Consider the following 26444-nt stretch of genomic DNA (forward strand, 5'->3'; position numbering starts at 1 on the left):
AGTTTGTGTGTGTGGGGGGAGACACCCCTTTTGGATTTTTCAGCTTTTATATAATTCATGTAATTTTTTTCCTCACAAGTGGATTGGCAAATAAAAATAAATGGTTAATTTCATTTCAGAATTGTAGTGACAAATATTTTATTTGAAATTTCACAAAATAATGACTTAAAAATGCACATAGTAGTTTTTTGACTCTGCTCTTAACCATTCCTGCAGTTTTTACTTTTTTTCAATTCCTACTATTAGTAATTGAAAAAATTTTCAATTCCTAACAGTATTGAAATTGAAAGGAATTGAAAAATTCAAATTTTCAATCGTTAATAAAATACTTTTTATTCATCCACTCAAGTTCAAATATATTTTTTTTTAAACTTGTAGTGGATGACACTTGATGTTAATACAGTTTTTTTCAAATATTAATTCATTAATTAAATTTAATTAATTAATTTTAGTTTTATATGGGAGAAAAAAAAATTTCTCTTATATAAGATATTTAGCAGGATATAAATTTAGGAATAAAATTGAAATCAACAGGCAGTAGCTCAATCGGTAAAATGCAAGGATTTCAGTATTTTTCACGTGAAGGTGAAGAATGCGAGTTCAATTCTTGCGAAAATCAATAATTTTTTGATAAATTTTTGAAGTCGAAAGTCGAAAGTTCATTGTTGACCTAAGTAGGAATTGACTTTAAAATTTTTTTTTTTATATTACTTGTTTACATTGCCAATCAATTTCATCAATTTTTGCTTGAAGTCCAAACAGTTAACCAGCATTATCACTCAAAGTTTTGAAATGTCTTAGTAGTAGTAGTAGTAGTGGCACATGATGCAAGAAAGCAAGTGTAGGAGCTTATGCAGCATCAGCCAAAAAAAAAAAAAAAAAAATCACACCATTCCCTCCAAATGCCTGTCCAGTTCCTCCTTAAATTTATTTAACCTATCAACTTCCACAACGACAGATGGAAGTTTGTTCCAGCAATTAACCACACGCTGGCTAAAGGCAAATTTCCGCACATCTATTCTACATCTGTCCTTTCTTAATTTGAACTTATGTCCCCGTAGGTTCGTAATCTGAACAAGTGGAAGGATCCCATCAGAATTCAGCGTGCTCAACCCATTCAAGGCCTTATAGACCTCAATCAGATCACCGCGCAGGTGCCTAGTCTCCAGCCACTGCAATTTGCAGAACTTAAGCCTCTCTTGGTAAGAGTATCCCTTCATTCCCCTCACCAATCGTGTTGCTCTTCTCTGTACACGCTCAAGCAAATCTACATCCTTCCTAAAATGAGGCCTCCAGACCTGTACGCAGTACTCAAGGCGTGGCCTTGAGTACTCAAGGCTAGACTTTATATACCGATTAAGAAATATCGTTCAAGGTTTAGGCCTAAATGGTTATCAAATGAACTAATGAGACTCGTGACAGAGAAGAAAAATGCATGGGATGCATATAAATTATCAGGTGACGCAGAAGCCTGTGGCAGATATAAGCTAGTCTGTAATCAGGTCACAAAGGAGGTTCGGCAGGCGAAGGCGGATTACGAGAAATCTTTGGCAAAAGATGCTAAGAAAAACAGCAAGGATTTCTTTACTTATATAAACTCTAAAAGGAAGGGGATGAATATGATTGGTCCACTTGACATCGATGGTTCGACTGTTGATGATCCTGCTCAGATAGCAAACAAACTGAATGAGTATTTTGCATCTACATTCACACGTGAGGAATTATTACAATTTGAAAATGGAAGAAGGTTATCAAACTGTAGCAGTCTGCTTAATGATTGGCAGGGTTGAATGATTTAGGGAAGAAGCCCACTTAAAACATCCTAAAAAATGGGAGATCAAGGACTACCTGCTTCTCCATGACAGTACTGCACAAACTGCTATCTCTGCAGTGTGTGGAAGGATTTTTGGCCGATAAAAACACGGTAATTGTTCATCACCTGTCCCTACTCATAGATTTTGTCTGTTGTGATTTGTAGTTTCTAAAAATGAAGTCACAGCTGTAAGGGCATCATTAGTTTCCAGGACATCTCTGTAAATTAGAGAAGAATCACAGTCCTGTATGCAATCCCAAAAAATGAATTCCAGCAGTGGCAGAAACACTGCACACAAACTATGATCCGTAAAAAAAAGCAAGCCTATTTCTTTTTATCAGCTCAGTTCGGGATATGCCCTCATACTTATATCATTCATTAATTAGATCCTGACTGGACTATGTCCCCTTGTATATGTATGTGTCAGCCTAGCATACTGAAATGGCCTCACACTGTATATCACTATGCTTTTCATATTGCACTGGGGGCTTTTATTGCAGCACTAGATCAGTATTTATTCAGAATCATATGACCTCTTACTTGTAAGGTGCCTCCGTAGCCAGGAGGGCAGGAGCAGCAGTGCATAGCACACGCTTCTTGATTAGACCAGGGTTCGAGCCCGTGATCAAATACGGAGGATGCGGAAAGGTTAGGAAATGACCACCGCATATCACCAGAGCAATATGGCCTTAGTTGCTAATGCTCCTAAAAACCAAATAACAACAACATCTTACTTGTAGACCATTGTTAAAGTATTCAGCTAAAATCAGAAGTCTCCTACGTCATCGCATTTGTTAATACCTGTTCACACAGAAGTCAAGAATGTGTAGCAAAATGAACCCTGTGGCACTGAGTTGAAAAGCTGAAATGTAAGTTGTAGACTAAATATGAATAACATTCTTCAAGAAGCTAGCGTAGCTACTCTTATGTGAAGTAGCCCTGGTATACATTGATGGTTATTTCTAGTAATGGGGGAAGGATGCCTTTTTAACTGTCAAAATTAAGCAAATCTATGTAGCTCTCCTTTTTTTGGATTTTACAATTTTGCCAAAGTACACAATGATAGTGTCAACAACCAGAAAATTTTCTGTAGCGTAATTCTAACATTAGTCTTTCAACACTCCCCTTTGGAAGGATGTTATTTATTTCTCATCAAAGGTTTCTAAATGATCCTGGTTTCTTTCCAAATTCTTTAAATAAAATAAAACCAGTCCAACTTCATAAAAGCAGAAAATAATTCTCTGTTAGATATCTAGGAATGTTGGAATCAAGAGCAAAAATAAGAATGAACAAGCACAATTTTCTAAGAATGTTAATGTCATATCAAGTGGCTTCTGGATAGCTTTTACTGTCTTGAAAGGCAAGATTTTAACCCAGTTTATATATTTCCTGTTTATTCAGTTGTATTTCTAAATGATCTAGCTATATAAAGATTTCTTATTTTTCTGTTTTATTTTAATTTCTTCTTTTATTCCAGTGGTCGCATATCAAAAAAGTTGACCAATTGTTTTAGTTTTGTAATGAGTGGTTTTCCAGTAATGAGTGGTTAGCCCAATGCCTGTCCCCTAACTGGAGATGCTAAAGCACCTCTTCATTGGTTCCTTATCCATATCAAGCTGTCCAACATGGACAGCTTGATATGGATAAGAAATCCTGGACAGTTAGTTGCCTACTGGTGTATCTCCCAGGGTTACATTTGAGGCACATAAGCCCACCTACCAAGTCTAGGTGGGGATAACATTGGGACGAATAGGGTCTGCTGTCTTCTGTTATTGCTTTTTGGAAGTACAGTATGGGACTTAAATCGATAAGGCTCTTGATAAAACCTAAAAATGTGGTGCCACTGAACTCTATTAGAAGTTACTTTCCCACTGTGTACTCATTGGAGCAAGTCATTTTTTTTTTAGTATTGTGGTCACCTATTCATAGTTTACAGACTGGCAAATCCGACAGGTGTTCTTAAGCTATTATGCTGCAAAATTAGTAAAATTTCAGATCAGAAAATGGTCTAGCAAAACTATGTTTAGGAATGTAAAGAAAGTTTGTCATTAAGTTTTTTTTTTTTAAAAAAAAAGCTCAGATTCTTTTTGTGCTGCACTGATCAGGTGTAGTGCAGAAACAATCTGTTTCTGCACTACACCTGCTGGGTTAAACTTATTTAACACACTGAGTTTAAATATATTAAATTATTAAAAGGAATGATATTATTTTCCAATTCATCTTTCTCTGCTGAAAAATTAATAATAATATTACTTATTGTAATAATGTTAATAATAATAATATTGTTAAATGATATGTAAATTAAAAATTACACATTTTCTTTAAAAAATTGTATATATATTTATATAACAGTATATGAGTCCTTCAAGGATTACTGTGCAGTTGAAACCTTAGATGGTGAGAACAAGTATGATGCAGGGGAATATGGTTTACAAGAAGCTGAAAAGGGGATTATCTTTGCATCCCTTCCACCTGTTCTTCATCTTCATTTATTAAGGTTCCAATATGACCCTGTGACAGATACAAATATTAAAATAAATGATAGGTAAGTATAAATTATTCAGAGAATTTACTTGCCAATTTTTTATTCATTTATTTAATTTTTTGTGGAATAGATAAAAAAAAAATAGCATTTTCATCTATTATTTGGTAGCAAAAGGTTTTAATAATAATATATTAGTATTGTATTGTAATAATTATTAAATAGATATATACATTTACTTAATTGTATTCACTATTGAAATAAAATAGATCTTAATAATTGAAGAGATAAATACACAGGTTGACTTTATATACCTTTTCTTGAGCAACTAACATAACGGATTTATTTATTTTTCATTATATTATTGCATTTAATTGTTCATATCATACAAATTTCTGATAAAAAAAAATCTGCTAAATTTTCATAGCAGTCCTGGTGATTTAGTCCAGATTTGGTTTATAATTTGGGTTCTGTGTTTTATTGACTTCAAACCTTACTGGATCAGTGGATGTGTTGAAGTGTTCAATGGTGTTACTTGGAAACATTCCTTTTAGGGAGTCCAAGTTAGATAGCTTCATCATAAGTAGGGGATGGCATCTATTTCTTGCTCTTGTTAGTCCGATGATATCTTCTATCGATGGGGCATCAATCTGGCAAGTTAGCAGCTTGGTAAGTGTTAGCAGATTTTTTTTTTTTTTTTGAGGAAAGTGAGCTACAAGTAGATCATGCCTAGGTTGACTAGGAGAATGGATTTCGAGATGGTGAACGGGTTCCCGCCCAGACGGTTCAGCCACTGCAGAATCCAGTATTCCATTGACAGAAATTTGTTACATCTAGAGGTAGATGCAGAGGACCAGAATTCTGAGGCATATAGTGGTATAGGTGTGAGATATCTCACCTATATAAAATGGGTGTCAAGATGAACTAATGAGACTTGTGGCAGAGTAGAAAAATGCATGGGATGCATATAAATTATCAGGTGACACAGAAGCCTACGGTAGATATAAGCTATTCTGTAATCAAGTGCCAAAGGAGATTAGGCAAGCAAAGATGGATTAGGAATGGGATGAATCACATTGGTCCACTTGATATCAATGGTTTGACTGTAGATGATCCTGCTCAGATAGCTGCCAAACTGAATGAGTATTTTGCATCTACATTCACACTTGAGGAAGTCTACAGGCAATCAGAGGACAGAAGCATATTAAACTCTTAACAGTGATCTAAATGATTTTGTAATAAATGAGAGAAAAATGGAGGAGAAATTTTTGAAGTTTAACATAATAAAAGCACCTGGAGGGAATAGCATATATCCAGTTATATTAGACAAGGTGCAAAGTAAGTAAGGAAACCCTTAACTGTAATTATGAGAGCAGTGTTTGACTTGGGGTAGGGCCCATGGAATGGAGATGTGCAAATGCATCTCCAGTTCGCAAAGGGTGACAAGAGTAATTACAGTGCTGTTAGTTTAACTTCTGTTCTGGGGAAAATAATAGAGTCACTGGTTAAAGAAGCATTGCAGGATCATCTAGACAAGGCTGCAGGGCGCCTCCGTAGCCAGGTGGGAAGGAGCAGCAGTGCATAGCACACGCTTCTTGATTAGACCGGGGTTCGAGCCCGTCACCACCAGATACGGAGAATGCGGAAAGGTCAGGGAATGACCACCGCATATCCCGGAGCAATATGGCCTTAGTTGCTAATGCTCCTAAAAACCAAATAACAAACAAACAAACAAGGCTGCAGTAATAATTCAGCCAGCATTGGTTTGTTAAGGGGAAGTCTTGCTTACCAATTTGATTGGATAATAAGATGTGGTCACAAATGCACTGTATGCAAAAAATAATTTTGATATCATATACTTTGATTGCAAGAAAGCTTTTCATACCGTTGCACATGGAAGACTACTGTAGAAATTGGAGCAGTATGGCCTTAAGGGTAAGTTGCTACAATGGTTAAAAGGATGGTTGAGTGGGAGAAGACAGAGTGGTAATCAATGGACACTGCTCTTCATATACTAATATTGTTAGTGGAGTCCACCGGGGTTCGGTGTTGTGCCAATTGTTGTTTTGTATATTTATCAATGATATTGATGACAAGATCTAGAAAAGTTGGGAAGATGGGCTGAGAAGTGGCAACTAAAGTTTAATATTAAGAAATGCAGAGTACTGCATATGGGTAGCAGTAACCTCAGAGAAATGTAGAAACTTGTGGTATTACCCTCAGGGTAGTGGAGAATGAGAGACCTGGGGGTAATTATGCAGTCAAATATGAAGTTTTCTGAGCAGTGTAGAAGCCAGAGCAGATCATGGGGTATTGTCAGTGATATTCAGAAATTTTGCTACCAGGGATAAAGAGGTGATTGTCCCTCTGTATAAGGCAGTGGTCAGGCTACGCCTTGAGTACTGCGTACAGGTCTGGAGGCCTCATTTTAGGAAGGATGTAAAAATGGTAGAAAGAGTACAGGGAAGGCCTGCAAGACTGGTGAGCGGAACAAGGGGGTGCTCTTATGAAGAAAGGCTACAGATTGCAGTCTACCGATTCTTAGTCAACAGGCTACAGATTCCTAGTCTACAGATTGCAGCATCTGTAGACTAGGCACCTGTGAGGCGATCTGATTGAGGCGTATATGGCCTTGAATGGTTTGAGCAGGCGTCAAAGCTGATAGGATTCTTCCTCATGCTCAGATTACAAACCTGAGGGAGCGTAAACTGAAATTGACGAAAGACAGTTCTCGAATAGATGTGCAGAGATTTGCCAGAAATTTATCCAGCAGGTAGTTCATTGCTGTAAGAAACTTCCATCTGTCGTGGACATCAGTAGTTTAAATGAATTCAAGGAAGAAGATGACAAACTTTTCTTTTTGAAGTGAATGGATAGGTGAAATTAAAAGGTTTTTTTTTTTTTTTTTGCTGAAGCTGAATAAGCTTGCTTTCTTGCATACTATTATATCTTTCTGTATTGCTGAGTAGTGAGCTTTACCTGAATATTTGAGGTGATGAATGGTGATGCAGACTGATATATTTGGATGGTTGTGTTGTGTTATTTGGTTTTTAGGAGCATTAGCAACTAAGGCCATATTGCTCCGGGATATGCGGTGGTCATTCCTTGACCTTTCCATATTTGGTGGTGACCGCCTCGAACCCCGGTCTAATCAAGAAGCGTGTGCTACGCACTGCTGCTCCTTCCCACCTGGCTACGGAGGTGCCATCTGTTTTAAGTAACATTCCATGAATTGTTTAGTCACAATTTGAAACCTTGTATTCCTGTTCACTGGTTTTTGTATTCCTTTCTAAGGCGTAAATTTTAATCATAGTAAATTTTCTTATTTTTGTTATTATCAGTTATATTTTGCTTGAATTAAGAAATTTTTATTATGTTGCATGTATATTATAAATAATAATTACCTTATTGTTCTAGGTTTGAGTTTCCTGAAAAACTCAATTTAGAACAGTTCCTTCAAGAAGGTGAGTCTACACCAGCTAATTATCTCTTGCATGCTGTTCTGGTGCATAGTGGAGATAACCATGGAGGTCATTATGTAGTTTTCATTAATCCAAAAGGAGATGGCAAGGTAAGGAGATATGATTAGTAATATAAAATTTTTAATATATTTAGGTAATTAATTATTTTTTACGAATATGATTGCATTAAATGAAATTAAATAATCTTTGAAATAATTTGACAGCCATGTTTTTTTTTTTTTTTAAAAGAATTCACAGTGATCAGAAATATTATATTTCTTTTAATGTTAGTTGTACTTCCAGTTTTCTATAGCCACACATCTGTTAGATATCTTGCTAACCAAAATTTTTCTAACATGTGGCAATACTTTAAGGTTAGTTTAGATCCTGAAATCAACAGTGGAACTATTATTTAAATGTGTTCAATTCTGAATTTTTGCGGAGCTGTGTTTATTTCAGTTCCAAAACACTTCTATAGAGTTCCAATTGTAAAAAAAAAAAAATAAAAATAATAAATTTGACCAGAGAGATACACATATATTAATATTTATTCAATATAGATACACGATTATGTATACTTACTTATTTTATGTATTTTTTTTTACCGTTGAAAATTCGACATCCAATTTTTAAGAAGTGGAGACGTGTTTACTTTTATCTTACTTTGTTTTCCTGTCCTTAATTAGATCAACAGTATCGTCCACATTATGAAACATCCTGTATATTTCTACATTTAAATAATAGTCTAGTATTTTTTGCTTTCAAATTTTTTTGAAAGCAAATTCATCCTAATTTTTTTGCTTTCGAATGTAGTGCTGTAGATCATTTCGCATATCACTGAGTGGTCATGGGAGGTATCTAGTTTCACCATACTGAGTGGCACTGCGATCGGTCTTGTGAGTGCAGCACAGGGCTAGTTCAAAATGGTGGATGTTACAGATATATACGTATCAGGCAAGGAGTGGTGATTGAATTTCTTACCAAGGATCTCAAAAAATTTTAATGGTGACAATACTGTAGATGTGAGTACAGTTAGACGTTGGGTAAGAAATTTTTAAGAGTGGGAATGGTAACATTGTTGACAATCCTTGAATCGTAAGTAACTTTAGTGACAGCGGACAACAAGAGCCGGATCGACGTGCTGATCAAACAGGACTGCTGGATCACAACATGCAAATTGTGCGATATAGGGACCTACCAGGAACAAGGTTTGTTGGATCTGAGTATGGATTACAGTGCCACTCAGTATGGTGAAACTACCAGGAACAAGGTTTGTTCCTGGTAGGTCCCGAAAATGCTGACATAAAGAAGCAGAAAGAAGCCCAGAAAGTCATGACAACAGTGTTTTCAGATAAAGATAGGGTCTTGCTTGAGGACTTCTTGGAGCATGACACCACAGTCAACTCAGATAGATATGTGGAAATCTTGGAAAAGTTGGGAACTTGCACCTGTGGAGTTCGATTGGAGAAAAACCTCGATGAAGTTCTTCTCCGTGACAATACACGGCCAAATGGAGGCTATTGCAAAACTGGGGTACACAGTACTTCCTTTCCCCTCTCATAGCCCGAATTCTAACTATCACCTCTTCAGCCTGCTGCATGATTCTTTGAAACCCATTTTGTGGACAACGACCAGTTCAAGCAGAGTGTTCACGAAGCTCTTCGGAGCAAGATTAAGGACTTTTACAGGATTTGAATGCAGTGTCTGACTCAAAAGATGGCAAAAGTGCATAGAAAAAGATGGTGACATTGTGGAAAATAACCGTGTGTTTATTAATGATTGAGGATTAATTGATGTAAAAGGCATAGTTAAAAAAAGGCATTTCCTGAGAATTAAATTTTCTGAGGAAAAAAAAAAAACAGAAGGTATTACTAACGTGCCACTCGTACTATTGTCAATTAAATCAAGTACAGGTAACCCTCATATAACACAGTAGTTAGGTTCTTATAAAATCTCGTGTAGTGCTAAACCGTGTTATATGTGGGACTAAGAACCACTACAAAAAGGGGGATTATGTTCCAAGAGCTAAGAAAAATACATCATTCTATATTTTAAGTATCTTCTGCTCTCTTTAAAAAACCATTAATTTGGGTTTGTTTGCTTTTGCTTGATAGATTTCGCTGTGAGAGAGCTGGCCATGCACCTAGTCATCTCAACAGCACTGCCCGCACTCTATTCTCCAGGGCTTGGAGCCATTCCAGCACTGATGCATTAGACGCATTGAGATCTCTCGTGTGAAGGCAGACCTAACCAGGTGTGGCTGTCCAACCCACATGCTAGACAGGTGCCTATTACAAGCACAGAAACTCGCAGCCCACCCAAGATCCCCGAACCAGGACAATACACCAACTGCCTACATTCCATACTCCCCAGGCGTGTCAGGACGGATCTCAAGAATCCTCAGAGATTACCTCATCAAATGCGTACAGTTATCCTGCAGAAACCTACGTTCTCTTATCTCCGGCGTGAAGACCCCTGTCACACCTCTCTTATGCAGCAATGTAATATACCACATCACCTGCAGAGACTGTGACAGCTGCTACATCGGTGAGACATCAAGATGTCTTCAAGATCACCTTACAGATCATGAGAGAGCAATCCGCCTTTCTGAGACGGACCAGTCCACAGTCACAGAGCATTTTTGGACTACCCACCACGATCTCAATCCCAAACGTGACTGCGAAATAGTAGACCACTCAAGACACTTTTGCCACCGCCTATGGCTAGAGTCACTTGCCATATTGAACAATCCGAAGGCTATAAACCGCTGCAAAGGCATGAGAATGCACTCCATCCTAGAGACAACCATATTACAACTCGACAAACAGTGGAGTAAAACATCGCATGTCCGTGTGACAATAATAGGAAACTAGTTATTGGGAAGCTTGAATGAATAACGTGCCTCACTGCACGCACGGCTATATCCGTTGTATTCAAAATTTAGTCAAATTAGTTGATAAAGAGACGCAACTGTCTCGAAAGCTTCTGTTGTATTTATTGTGTTATCTGCTAAATACGTTTTACTGGTTTATATCATTGTATTCCTTTTATGTTATGCGAGATTGCCAATTTCTCTAACCGTGTTAGAACGAAACCATGTTATATAAGTACCGTGTTGTGCACTGATTTCCGCACTTTGTCAATAATGTTAGAGCGAAACTGTGTTGTCGAAGTACCGTGTTATATGGGGGTTGCCTGTAAATTTATTTATTTTCATTGTTGATCAATTAAATTGTACTTAAATGGAAGTGATTCCCCAGATTAGAGCACAAAATAGTAAGAGTGCTGTGGCTTGGGGGAAGAGTGGGCAATTCTATGAATAATGGGGGGAAAAAAAGGTGCAAATTGTGCAGTTCTCACTGATTTCCTGGAACCCAGCCAAGAGGGGATGTCTTTGTGTGTGCATTTAGTGCAGAGATCTGAAGAAATTAGATGAAAACGTACCATTCTGATGGGTGGTTATGATACTTTGAAGATTAGGTTAGATACCCTCGAAGGAATGGGGTCCATTAAGCTCTCAGTTGCCTAAATCAATACCAGATCTTACACTTGTGCATCAGGCAACACGGCATCAATCTCCTAGGAAGAATGCTCTAGTCTCACAGGGTTGGTTTTTGTCGGTGACTATTGTTAGGGAAATGGGAAATAAATTGTACGAGATGAATAGGTGGGATAGTACTCTACCAGAAGTAAAAGTATATGACATTGTAGAGCAATTATCTTTTAAGGGCACAAAATGTGATATTGTTGTACGCGTTGGCACTAATGGTATTAAGAGTAGGAGATCAGAGGACATAACAAGTACAGGGCAATTTTGATGAAAAATCGCAAGTTGGATCGAATTTGAAAGTGTCTGCAACTCTTCCCAGACGTGATAAGACAGAGTACATGTTGCGAGCCTTGTAAGTCAATCAATTGACAGGGCTCATGGGATGGAATTTTTCTTGTGTAGTTTTGCTTGTAAACAGGACAGATTGTTTTTGCAGGGATGGGGCACTCTTAAATAGGAGTCAAGAATATTTGCTGATGCTATCAGGACAGTGGTAGGTGGGTTGGAAAACTGCTAGCTTGTGGGGAGGGGATACACAGACCAGTATATTAACCAGAGCTGCAGAAAGATGTGAAGGTGATTCTTGCGCTGCTTCTGTTAAAAATGCAGCATCCTCGAAAAGAAGGTGTTGAGGATTTCAGATTGCATAGATGAATAGATGGACTGTATAAGGGTAACTAAGAGTAAGGACGTGTGTGTGTATATACCTGTATATACACTAAAGCTGGGAGCATTGTAGATAAACTTGATCAAGTTGAAGTACTAATTGTCTTCAATTGCAAACATAGGGATAACAACAGAGAAATGGTGTCACTCAGTCAAAAGTGATGTTGAATTTGAATATGGCGGGGTACAATATATACAGGAAGGACACACAGAACAGGATGGGTGGATAGGTTATGCTTTTTACTTCAGAAGCATATTTAATCTAAGGCAATACATCCAGTCGACATGTGTGACCAGTAAAAAAAAGGTAAAGTGCAGTCATTATCAACCCACTGCAGGATGTAAGCCTCCTCAACAATTCATGCTGAGAGAAGTGCAATGTTCAATCACTTAGGTATGATATAAGCACTGGGGAAACAAAATTGAGAGTAGGAGTATGTTATAGGCCCAATGACTGCAATGAGTATACCTAAAGCTATACAGAGAAGTAGAGTTGGCTAGTAAATCGGAATATTTTATTATTGGAATGTTTGTCTTTCCAGACATTGACTGGAATTCATGGGTTGGTCAGATGCACATTAGCAAGACTTTTGTAGATTTTTTGGTTCTACATCAGTACGCTAGAGCGGCAACAAGCTGAAGCAGTACTCTTGATCTGGTTATCAGCAGTGATTCTACATCCATTAAGAATCTGCAAGTAAACAACCCACTGGTGGCAGTGTAGTAATGTGGAATTTAATTAAAGACATAAGTAGTGTCAGTGGTAAAGGGAACGGCCTTTTCTCGTAAAGGTGACTACAGAGAGTTCTTAAATTCTATGGCAGATGAACTATTGAGACAATTGACAGAGAAGAAAAGTGCATAGAATACATGCAAAATATCAGGATTCAGAAGCCCATGGTAGATAATTAGTATGTAAGCAATTCACAAAAGAGGTTGGGCAAGCTAAGGCAGATTATGAAAAAGTCTCTGACAAAGACTTATGCTTATACACCGATGAGCCAAAACATTATGACCAGCGAGTCGTTATGCAAATCTAAGCAACTGCAAGTGAACTACGGTGTGTGCTCAGGTCAGGGCACTGTATAAAAAAAAAACACCTGATACTAAGCTCCATTAATCAGGTTTCATCTTGTTCTTCAGATGGGAAAGGTAGCAGACTTAAGTGAGTTTGACAAAGACCAAATTGTAATGGCCAGACCACTGGGTCAGAGCATATCGAAAATGGCATGGCTAGTGGGATGATCACAGTCAGCCTTGGTTAGTACCTACCGGAAGTGGTCTGAGGAGGGAAAACCTACGAACTTCAGGTGAGGTATTGGACGACTACAGCTCATCGATGTCGGAGGTGAGCACAGGCTCTCCCGGATGGTACATGGCAACAGAAGAGAGACTGTGGTGCAAATAGCTAGTAACTGGAATGCTGGTGATGGGAGGAATGTGTCACAACACACAGTACATCAAACCCTGCTGAAAAGGGGGTTGTGTAGTTGCTGGCTGCTCCAAGTGCCCCACGATAACCATGGATCACCGGCGACAGTGCCTACATTGGGCACGTGACCATCGAAACTGGACCTTGAGTGATTGGAAGAAGTTCGCCTGGTCCAGTGAATCACGTTTCCTCTTGCACCATGTGAATGGCTGGGTACGTGTGCATTGTTTGCCTGGAGAAGTGATGGTGCCGGGTGGCAGCGTCATTCTTTGGCCGATGTTCTGCTCGGATACCCTGGGTCCAGTCACCCATGTGCTGAGTGCTCTGACATCTACCACCTGTCTAAACATCATTGCTGACCAGGTACACCATTTCATGGCAATGGTCTTTCCCTCTTGTGGTGCCGTCTTTCCTCAGGATAATGCGGCATGCCACACCGCCCGGATTGTTCGAGACTGTTTTGCAGAACATGAGGAAGACTTCCAGGTATTGTCCTCGTCTCCAAAATTCTCCAGACATCAATCCCATTGAGCATCTCTGGTTTGTGTTAGAACAACATCTCCGATCTGCAGCATCTCAACCACGCACCTTACAGCAGTTAAAGGATCTGTTGGTTACGTGTTGGTACCAGGTATTAGGTGGTCATAGTGTTTTGGCTAATCGATGTATATTAACAGTAGAAGGAAGGGATTGAATCACACTTGATTTAAGCGGGTTAATCATTGTTAATCTGCTCAGGTTTCTAACAAATTGAATATGTAGTTTGCTTCTACATTCATGCATGAGGATTTCTTTAGGGGTGTGGATGCCAGACATGTTTTTTTTTTTTTTTTTTTTTTTGTTCTTGTTAGTTGTTGGCGCATCAGCTTCTATGGCCATAATGCACCTACCAAAGTTTTTGCGTTTTTTACTGTGATCCAAGCCCGAGGCGGGAATCGAACCCGTGACCTTTGGGTTGCCAGACATGCACTTTACCTACCTGGCTAGCCCGGTCGGCAACAGACATGTCTGAAACTCCAGTGGGGAGATAAATGACTTTGTGATAATTGAAAGGAAAATGGGAGAGGAATTGTATTGAAACTGAACATTAAACACACACACACACACACACACACACACACACACACACACACACACACACACACACACACACACACACACACACACACACACACACACACACACACACACACACACGGGAGGGTGCGGAATCTATTTAAGTCATAAAGAGGTAAGCTAGCTTTTAGCCATAATTATGAGAGCATCTGTGGATTTATGAGAGTGTGGACTGGAGATGTTTGAATATCCCCAAATCGTGCCATGAGTAATTACAGACTTAATAGATTAACATCTGTTCTTGGAAAAATAATGGAGTCACTGGTTAAGGAAGCAATGCATGAGCATCTGGACAGGAATAGAATTCTACTGCAGTCACAGCATAGATTTGTTATAGATGTCTTATTTACCCAATCTGATAGATTCCTATGATCAAGGAACTGAATGCAAAAAAAAAAAAAAACCCATATACTTGGATTTCAGTAAAGCATTTGGTACTGTTGAATAAACATCACTGCTGTGTAAACTGTAACAATATGGTATTAATTTGGCAAGTTACTACTATGGATAAAGAGATGGTTGAGTTGGAAAAAGAGAGAGTGGTTATCACTGGATCCCTAGGTTCAGTGCTGAGTCCATTGTTGTTTTCAACAGCATAATAGCATTAGCAGTGGCAAGTGATGCAAGAGAGAAAGCTCATACAGCAACAGCCAATAAAAAAAATTAAAAAAATTAAAAAAAAAAAAAAAAAAAGTTCTGGTTTTTTTTTTTTTCCCCATTCTCCCCCAGTAGTATGTCTAGTTTTTCTTTGAATTTATTTAATCTGTAAACTTCAACTACAACAGATGGAAGTGTGTTCCAGTGATCAACCACCCGCTGGCTGAAGGCAAACTTCTACACAACTATTCTGCAACCGTCCTTCTGTTTCAATTTATACTCCCTCCTGTGTAGTCTGAGCAAGAGGAAGAATCTTCAGCATTGAACTCGCTCAATCCATTTCAAAGCGTGAAACACCCTAATCAGATCACCGTGCAGGTGCAATTTGCAAAACTTAAGTATTTCTTCGTAAGAGCACCCCTTTGTTTTCCTCACCAGTCTTGTTGCCCTTCTGTATTTATTCCAGCAGCTCCACAATCGCCCTAATATATTTATTAATGATATTGATGGAAGTGTATCAGGCCTGAAAGTTTTCAGATGAACCAATTTTTGTTAAGGACAATAATCAGGATGAAGTACTGTAACAAGATCTAGGAAAATTGGGTCAGTGTGCTGAGAAATGGCAATTGAGTTTAACATTGACAAATGCAAGTACTTGAGGTAGAAACAGTCCCTGAGTAATTTATCAACTATATGGAAAAATTAAAAAGACCTGTGGTAATTGTGCAGTCAGATATGAAATCCACTAAGCAGTGCAAATATTCTACCAGGAGAGCTCATCGAGTTTTGTCAATAATATACAGATTTCTTTGCTACAGATAATTTGCCAGCAGGGATAAGGAGGATATTACTCCTTTGTACATGGCCATAGTTGTGCCACATCTTGAGCACTCTGCAGAATCTTGAAGTTTCACATTAGGAAGAATCTAACTGTACTGAAACAGGTGCAGAGAAGAGCAACTAGATTGGTGAAGGGAACAAAAGGGTGCTCTTACCTAGAAAGGCTTTAGTTCTGCAAATTCCAGCATCTGGGTTGATCTGAATGAGATATTTAAGGCATTGAATGAATTGAGTAAGCTAAGTGTTAATGGCATTCTTCCTCTAGCTCTATTCTTCCTCTATAAATTTAAGTTAAAGAAATATGGTTGCAGGATAGAAGTGTGGTAATTTGCTTTCAGCCAGCGGGTGGTTTCTTGTTGGAACAGGCTTCCAACAATCAAGCATCTGCTGGTTCCATCTGTTGTTTTTCATGCCAGTTCTTTGAATAAATTCCAGGAAGAACTAGACAAACTCTCAGAGGGTTGTAGGTTTTTATATTTTTTGTCGCTGATGTTTTATAAGCTTTCTTTTTTGCCTCCTTTGCCAGTATTACTACTACAGGTGAAACCCGTTAAAATGCTATTAATTAGAATGTGATTCCGCTTTTAACGCATTCCAAGCTCCCAGTTTTTCAACTGATGAAAAAAGGACTCCCATTTTTCATCAGTTGAAACGTGTTTTTTAGTCACTGAAGATCAACATTTTAGATTCTTTGTAAACACATGGCAATATTTTCCATATAGCATGAATCCACATATAATGCGCACTATCCTTTTGATTTCTGTATAAATGATTTGTAACTCTTTTTGACTTGTATCGCGAAGGCACTCACTGGTTTTGCAGACTGGACTTAAATTTCTTGAAATAGAAAAGATAGATTTCCTTTCAATTTTACAGTTAAGACTCCTTAATTGAAACTGTTAAAAAGAAACAGATGCAATGAAACAGTCAGCCCTGATACAGTTTTTTTTTCGAAAAATGAAAAGCTTGAAAGTAATGACTACAATGTGCAAAAATTTGTTTGATAATGTCCACAGTAGTTGAAAGAACATGCAGTGCATTGTTTTCTTTTTTTCTCCTGAGTTTTTGACCGTTTGTTAATTTCAAAACACGAGTGTAACAGTCAATACAACCACGTGAAAAGGCAATTTTTGTGAGTATTGATTTGTTTTTGTGACAAAACTTGTGTGTTTATCATGTTTATGTATATTTAATGACATGAATATTGGTTTTTTAAAATTCGTTATTGTACAGTGAATCAACAGTGCAATTCCATATTATTTTTATATTATTATGCTTTGTGTTATTTTTCATAGATGTAGTATTGCAATTATTGCACAAAAAATGACCAGCATGGCTGATGTATGTATGGACTCTGAATGCCAAAAAATGGCTAGAATTTTCTAACACAGTGTGATTCTTTGGATCCCAAGCATTGCGTTATAACGGGTTTCACCTGTATTACTCAAATACTACCAGTAATTGAGTGAACTAATACACATGTAACACATACTACTTAGTCTGATTTCGTGCAGCCTGTGGACAGGCATATTAGTGCAAGAAATTAATAGTTCAATGCATACGACATGCTTTGGATCCTTTGATTGCCCCCACCCCTCCACCCCAACCAACATGTCTACAATGAGAAATGCTATAGAAAAGATGAAAGTACAACTGAATATTATATTTTTAATAAATAAATATTTGTAACAGTGTACTGATACCTGTGCCTTATGCTTTTTTAATGAATATTCATGAATATTCATGAATTTCACTTGTGAAAGAAATTTTTACAAAGAACTTGGCTTTAGGGTGTAGACATGCCTAAAAGTGAGTGAATATATCAGAGTATTACGAAACAAATATATGTGTTTCTATATAAAACTGTAAACTCTTTCTGAGGGATTTAATTAATCTAAAGGTGCTGGGATATGTAATCATACAGAAAAATTAGATAGTGGCTAGTAGTAAGGGAAAAAGACACAGAGTAGGGGCATGTATGGCAGAAAGGTTGAAGATCAGATGGTTTAGGAGAAATGAAGTCCAAGGACAAGGCAAGCAGGTGAAGAGAATTTAAGTAATCAGGAATCAAGCGAATTCATGTGCTGGAAAAATTGGTGCTACAGAGAAAGCTGTCCACCATGTGCCATTTTGCTATTACTATCAGTTCCACCTGTACCAGGTACGTTCAAGTTATAAGGCCTCCAAATTTTATTTTTCATAAAGTGCACTAGATGCACAGGACAATGTTCATGCCATATTTGTACTTCACTGAATCTCAAAAATCAATCTGATTGGATATTTATTTTGATTTCCTTGAGATGTCATTTTGCACTTAAGTTCTTCATCCTACATTGATAATGATCTTTACATAGGCTTTTAACATATGCTCTTCCTTAAATTTTTTTAAAATTAATTCTCACTGTGGACAGAAAACAATTTCCATATTGATATCCTGTTTTATTTCAAAGACAACTCACTTAGTTAAAGTGATAAATTCATAAGATCTGTACATTGTGGTCATTTATGCCAATATGTAGTTATTAAACTGCACTTAGTACGTAGCGTTTAAACTGCATTGCAATGTAATTTCTGCATTGTTTTGTAGTAGTCTGGATGTGGTATTCCTTCTATGACTCATTTTTTGTTCCTAGTTGCTGATTCCCTGGGTTTTATGCACCTTCTCTGTTTTGCCATTCTGTTTTGCTTAAAGGTAGAAATTATTGTGATACAACGATTTCTATCTTTTTTGCTATAATATTTTTTCTATATTTTCCTTTTTAGTAAAAAAAAAAAAAAAAAAAATCCTTTGTGTTCTGTATAGAAGTACAGTCATAATAATCACCTGATAATAGTTTCTGTAATTATTCATTTCAATTAAAAATCCTTTCCAGAAAATTTCTTCGCAGTGAATTATGTGTTGGGGAGTCGAAGGGGCCATTTTCATCAAGGCATTTGATGAAAATTTACGTTTACTTAGCTTTTAAACTGGACTGCAACCCAAAAGATTTCAAAAAATCTCCCACTCGTTTATATGGCTAATTGGAGCGATAATCTGACCATTTTATGCGACTCATCACCAAGATAAAGCCCCTTGACCATAGCATCAAATTGCTGCATGCCAACTAGCTGCCCCCTAAAGGACCCCGATAATGTAATGCAAAGCCGGGAATATGATAATCCTGCATGTTGTTGTACATATCCTTCCTATAAACATCAGTCTTTGCCATCTCCTGCATGCATGCCACCTCCATACCAAAAAGACAGGATTATGTCAACTAGAATCGCAAAGCCCTCTTACTTAAGGACAAATATAGCACGTCACCGTACCTATTACTTCAGTTCAGTTACCCTACCAAAATGTGCACAGCATCAGGAATAAAATTGACACCTTAGAGCAGCTACTTCTAGCTGGACACTTGGATCTTCTCAGTATCACCGAAACATGGTTGGATCTCAGCCAGGAATGTATAGCAGTCGCTGACCCAGCAGGACATGTTCTTCATTCATGTCGAAAGATAATAGGTGGGGGGGGCGCTGCCATCTTTTATAAACGAACCTTCTTTACCCTGATCTCAAGCATTTCAAGTGAATTGCAAGATTTTGAAGCCATCTCTGTCAGACTCAAGAACCAGTCTACCATAATCAAAGTAGTTGTAGTTTATGTCCTTCCATTGCCATCTCAAGTCCTCATTCTTGAAGTAGCTAATTGAATCTTGGACCAGCTTTAACCTGCCACTGTCAGCAACAGATGTGGAAATTTCAACCTGCCTCCTCAACTTAACCACCTAAAGTAGCAGCTTCCTTCTTACCTGAGACTCCCAACTCTTGGATCCAACCAACTTGACCTAATCCAAACTTCCACACTCTGCACTATCAATCAAACCCTAGAGACAATGCTCAACTTTGACTATGATCCACTTTTAATGCTACTTAAACTACCGACTGATTGCCATCCTCTCAATTGGCCAACCAAAACCAGGTCCCTTTTCAGCCCAACATTTTTGGACATACCAAGATGCATTGAGGCAGCCTCACTTATCTCTTGGATGATTTTTGAGTCATGTGATTTCCAGTTAGCTGTCACCCTGCTTACCAACTGGATCTTCTCTGTGACAAGTTATGCTGCCATAAGAAAGGTCACAATCTCTCATTCATGCTGGTCCCACCCCTTGAAAAAGTTCATTGACATTAAGCAACACCTGCATGCATTGTGAAGCAGCCTCATAAGGATCCTGCAGAGTTTCCTACTGAAGAGCTCAAGCTGAGTTTAACTGCCATAAATCCAAAGCAATCAAATCGTATCTTGATATAAGGTTACCCCTACAACTTGACCCTCAAAACTGGTTTGATTGCATCAACAGGTTTACTGCCACTGTCAACCAAGATGACCAGCCCCAGCTACAAACACGTGACAACTTTGATCCATTTTTTTTTTTTTTTTTTTTTCTCTTGTTAGTTGTTGGCACATCAGCTTCTATGGCCATAATGCACCTCCCAAAGTTTTTGCATTTTACTGTGATCCAAGCCCGAGGTGGGATTCAAACCCACGACCTTCAGGTTGCCAGGCAGGCACTTTACCCATCTGGCTAGCCCGGTCAGCTTTGATCCATTGACTACCATACTAATATTGAGACAAGAGTTGATTACTGCCATAAACTCAATGCCAGCAACTTCTACCACTGGATCTGATTGGATCTAACAATTTATGCTTACGATCATGAGTGCTTACATTCTACAAGCTCTATTACATATTTTTAACACAGTGCTCTCACACAGCTGCTTCCTATACCAATGGAAGGAATACATAGTTAAACTAAGGCCAAAAATTCGAACTCCATCACTGGTGATGGAGTTCGAATTTTTCAGGCCAATCTGAAACTCATTCTGACTGTTGAAGTTGATAGAAAAAATACTGTTGCAGATCCTGCTAAATAGCCCCCAACAAATTCACTACTTACTCCTACAAGATCAACTGTAACCAATCTTCTGGCAACTACTAACGGAATCCTCACAGCCTTTGAGAACAGAGAACTAGCAGCCACCTATCATCCCAGAGTTGATGGCATACATATACCCAATAATCTTAAGGGAGATGGCAAGTGAGTTCATTGAACCATTGAGGCTAATTATGAGAGCATCACTGGACTCGGGAGTGATTTCATTGGATTGGAAAAATGCCAACCTATCTCCAATACATAAGGGCATTTCGAAGAGTGAAGTGGTCAATTACCTGCCGGTAAGTCTAACTTCAGTAGTAGGGAAAATCATGCAGACAATGACCAGAGTTGGAATTCAGGATCATTTAGAAAGAAATGGAATTCTGAAGGATACTCAGCATGGTTTTGTAAAGGGAAAATCATGTTTAACTAATCAGGTTAGTTATTTTAACAGGGTCACTCAAGGCTGGACTTAAGGAATAATTTTGACATTTTTTGTTTGGATTTCAGCAAAGCATTTGACTCGGTCCCACATGAGCAGTTACTTTATAAGCTGGAACAGGTTGGAATCACAGGGAAAATCCTTAAATGACTAGCTGGATGGCTTTAAGGCAGGAGGCAGAGAGTTGTGATAAATGGTTATTCCTGATATTGGGTTGATGTAAGAAGTGGGGTTCCCCAAGGAACATACCTGAACCACTATTGTTTTTGATTTTCGTAAATGACATCGATGAAGGGATAGAAGGTGTGATGTGAAAATTTGCAGATGTAAAGATTGGTAGAATTGCTAATGTAAAGGGAAAATCATGTTTAACTAATCAGGTTAGTTATTTTAACAGGGTCACTCAAGAGCTGGACTTAAGGAATAATTTTGACATTTTTTGTTTGGATTTCAGCAAAGCATTTGACTCAGTCCCACATGAGCAGTTACTTTATAAGCTGGAACAGGTTGGAATCACAGTGAAAATCCTTAAATGACTAGCTGGATGGCTTTAAGGCAGGAGGCAGAGAGTTGTGATAAATGGTTATTCCTGATATTGGGTTGATGTAAGAAGTGGGGTTCCCCAAGGAACATACCTGAACCACTATTGTTTTTGATTTTCGTAAATGACATCGATGAAGGGATAGAAGGTGTGATGTGAAAATTTGCAGATGTAAAGATTGGTAGAATTGCTAATGTAAAGGGAAAATCATGTTTAACTAATCAGGTTAGTTATTTTAACAGGGTCACTCAAGAGCTGGACTTAAGGACTAATTTTGACATTTTTTGTTTGGATTTCAGCAAAGCATTTGACTCGGTCCCACATGAGCAGTTACTTTATAAGCTGGAACAGGTTGGAATCACAGGGAAAATCCTTAAATAACTAGCTGGATGGCTTTAGAGCAGGAAGCAGAGTGTTGTGATAAATGGTTATTCCTGATATTGGGTTGATGTAAGAAGTGGGGTTCCCCAAGGAACATACCTGAACCACTGTTGTTTTTGATTTTCGTAAATGACATCGATGAAGGGATAGAAGGTGTGATGTGAAAATTTGCAGATGTAAAGATTGGTAGAATTGCTAATGATCACTGCCAAGCAGAGCTTCTTCAGAATAACCTAGATAGATTTCAGGGATGGTCAGAATAATGGTAGCTATACTTTGATCCAACAAAGTGTAAAGTATTGCACCTGGGGAATGGTAACCCCAAAATAACTTATACACTTGGCAGAGTTGAACTAAAGCCGGTAGTGGAGTTAAAGGACTTGGGTGTTAAGATATGGTTAGATTTTAAAGTTCTCTGAGTATTGTAGACAGGTTGCTAGAAAGGCCAATGGTGTCAAATCGATAATGTATCGAACAATTGCTAGTAGAGATAAGGATGTCATAATCCCATTATATAAGGCTGTTGTTAGACCACACTTAGAATACTGTGTTTAGGCATGGAGATCGCACCTAAAGGAAGACATTGTTCTTCTAGAAAGGGTCCATAGATGGGTAAGTCACCTGTGGTGAGATCGGCAAAAGGGCATCCATATGAGGAAAATAGTTTGTATATATGGGTTGCAAAGCTTGGAAACTAGGCACCTTATAGGGAATTTGATTGAGGTGTTTAAGTCTCTGAGAGGTGTTAGCAAAATGAATGAGGACAAAATTTTCATGGTTATAAATGATTCTAGAACTAGGGGGCCATAATTTCAAGTTACGGGGGGGGGATGTTCAGACTGGATTGCAGGAAGTTTTATTTTAGTTAGCAAGTTATAAATTACTGGAATAAGTTACGTACGTGGGTTGGAGAGGCTGACAGTTTGAGGAAATTCAAAGATCAGCTGGATAATTACCTATGGGAGAAGGGAAACACTTAAGTTGTCCATTTCCTTTTCTCTTATTTATTAATTATTATTTTTTATTGTTTATTTATTTCTCCTTGTTATTATTTTATTCTTAATATTTCATTTTATATATTTATTATTGTTATTTATTTACTTTTTTGGCCGATGCAGCATAAGCCATGGCTTCCTTGCAGCATGTCGCCATTGCTAATACTAATACTGAACATCAAGTCTGCATTCAACACAGTGCACATCACATCTCTCCTTCAACAGCTTGGCCTCAGAGCGGCACTGCTCCTGCCTCCCCGTTGTGGGGCCGGTAACCCGGGGAAAAGTTATCCTCCAGGGCTAAAAAGAGTAACAATGGATAAAAACGACTATCCAGCTCTAGAGCCTTCAAACACAAGGCCAGATACACCCAGAGATGATGACTTAAGCAAACCAAAATGGCTCCGAAGAGAAGTGCAGTGCAATGAGATGTCAAACTTTCTGGTGATACACTCTCTCTCCAACCAGCCTGTCGGCAAATTATCACCATTCGTCATCCAAAGATTTTTGGAATCCATTGCTGGAACACCAAAAATGGTTAAACGACTTTCAAATGCCGAATTCGGGCTTATATCCCTAATCCCATTCGTTGTTTTAAATGCCAAAAATATGGACATTCCCAACAAGCATGCAGAGGAGAAGCAATTTGTCCTATTTGTGGTTCCAAGGAACATACACAAGCATACTGTTCAGCATCAAGTCCCATTTGCCCCAACTGCAAAGAAAGTCACCCAGCATTTTCAAAATCTTGTGAAATGTTGAAAACAGGGAAGAAAATTTAAAAATATAAAATTGAACACAGTCATATACCATGAGGCATGCAGATAGGTTATGTTGACTATGCCCAGTCGTTCATATGCATCTCACACTCGAAGCTTTAATTCAACAGCAGTACAAACAGATGTATCAATACTTCCCAGCACATCTATGGCTAATTGAGTTAAAAATACATTATCGAACTCAGGAAAAGACACACATCAAACTAAAACCAGTGAATCGACCAACACTCCAATCAGCATCCCAACTGATACTCGGACAATTCCACATGACAAAGAAAAATTAAAAACTACTAAAGACAACAAGAAACCTGAATCATCCACCAATAGTATGGAAGTAGATGTACATTCAGATCATGAAGAACCCATACTAGAACTTCATGCAAATGACACTGTGGATACTGGACAACCCAGCTTCCCAAAAAAAGATTGGAAAAAGTGCTCCTCAAACAAAAAAACAGTCAGATGAATCATCCTCAACTAAACCTAAATGAACCACAGTATCTTACAATGGAATTGCAGAAGTTTTCGTTGCAACACTGACTATTCAATACCTAATTAACCGATATTCTACAGTTGCCTTCTGTCTACAGAAAACTTACCTAACCTCCCAAATTTATACTTCGATAAAGAACTATTGCCTTTATCGAAGAGATCGAAATATAGCTAATGCTGCCCATGGATTGTGGTGTAGCAATCCTAGTAAACGCGAAGATCCCAACTAAACATATCCCACTCCAGACTGAAATAGAAGCTGTTGCTGTTCTCTGTTGCTCTGTATATTAGGGGACTTTAATGGGCACCATCCATTATGGGGCTCTCCTAAATTGGATAGACGGGGCCGACTAATTGAAAGCTCTTTAGAGACACTAAATCTCACCATACTTAATACTGGTGCATCGACACACGCTCCCAGCAGGACACACTTCAGCAATAGATCTCTCAATTTGTTCACCAGTACTAGTCCCAAGCATAGAGTAGTATGTATTAAACGATCCCATGGGCAGTGACCACTTCCCAATAGTGAGCAACTTTCTGAAAGCAAAGACTGTTTTAACTCAACCCTGCAGAAAGTGGAAATTTGTCTGAGGAGAATGGACAAAATTTCAGTCATCAATTGACCTTGATGAGGAAAAAATCTGCCACCAGCATATTGATGATGTTCCAGATTACCTCACGTCGCATCTTCTAAATGTGGCTAAAGATACAATACCACTATCAAATCCCTTGAGCCGAAAGCATTATAATTACTGGTGGAATGACAAATGCACCACAGCAAAGAGAGCAAATAATAAAGCCTGGATTTTGTTTCCGCAATGTCCGAGCACAGTCAGTCTCCTTAATATAAGAAATTAAGAGCAAAAGCACGCTTCATACAAAAGCAAGCAAAGAAAGAATCCTGGACCCGTTATGCATCCAGATTTCACAGAAATACTGATCCCAAAATAATATGGAAAAAAAATTAGATAGCTGTCTGGTAAGTTTCGTACCATACCTTCTCCAATCCTCTCCTGGAATGGGAAAGATTTCTCTAATCCTGTAGATATAGCTAATGCTTTAGGCAATACTTTTGCAGAAATCTCAGCAACATCAGCCTATATTACTGCATTCCAAAGAATTAAAAACAGTAAAGAAAAGCATGCTGTTCACTTTCAGACTGCCCTTCTTCTCCCATATAACAAACCTCTACAATGTTTTGAACTCTTACATGTCATTAAAACCACCCCCAATGGTGCTGCCAGGCCAGATGGGATTTATTATATCATGCTACAACATCTTGATGACAAAGCTTTGTGCCGCCTCCTGGTCTTTTTACAATGCCATATTTTTAGAAAATGTTTTTCCAGCTGCTTAGCATCACTCTAAAATTTTGGCATTCCTGAAGCCTGGAAAAGATGCATCCAACCCCAATTGCTATAGACCCATATCTCTCTCAAGCTGCCTCAGCAAAATTCTTGTGAAAATTATCCCCAAAAAGACTCATCTGGATCATTGAGTCAATATGGCTTTCATCAAACAGGTCATGCTTAGATCTTATGGTCAAGGCTGAATTTGCCATCCCTAATGCTTTTGTCCAACACGAACATCTAGTAATGGTTTCAATAGACATAGAGAAGGCGTTTGATACCACCTGGCGGTATGGTATACTTAGTGATCTTTACCTTCTCGGACAACGAGGCAACCTTCCTATATTTGTTCAGAACTTTTTACATACCAGATCATTTCAAGTTCAATACCAACATGCCCTTTCTGCAACTTTCATCCAGGAAGAAAGTGTTCCACAGGGATCTCTCTTTTTGCTCTGAGAATAGATTCTATCACTAAGCAGCTTCCAAATATAGTCGAGACTTACCTTTATGCAGATGACCTTTCCATCTCCTATCATTCTCAAAACATGAGGTCTATTGAAAGACAGCTTCAGGTATCACTTAA

At 38.2% G+C, this 26444-nt stretch overlaps 1 protein-coding gene across 1 annotated transcript in view; it reads left to right on the plus strand.

Moving 5' to 3' along the window:
* Usp7 (Ubiquitin-specific protease 7) overlaps nt 1–26444 on the plus strand; it is a 518151-nt gene that overhangs the window by 263848 nt on the left and 227859 nt on the right. The window contains exons 13-14 of the mRNA XM_090378438.1: nt 4166–4358; nt 7713–7866. Of these exons, the coding sequence (XP_090234564.1) occupies nt 4166–4358; nt 7713–7866 (347 nt within the window). The remainder of the gene's footprint in view (nt 1–4165; nt 4359–7712; nt 7867–26444) is intronic.

The sequence above is a fragment of the Mastigoproctus giganteus genome, chromosome 7 (assembly GCF_048544385.1).
Source record: "Mastigoproctus giganteus isolate SK-2022 chromosome 7, ASM4854438v1, whole genome shotgun sequence".
Classification (NCBI taxonomy): Eukaryota; Metazoa; Arthropoda; class Arachnida; order Uropygi; family Thelyphonidae; genus Mastigoproctus; species Mastigoproctus giganteus.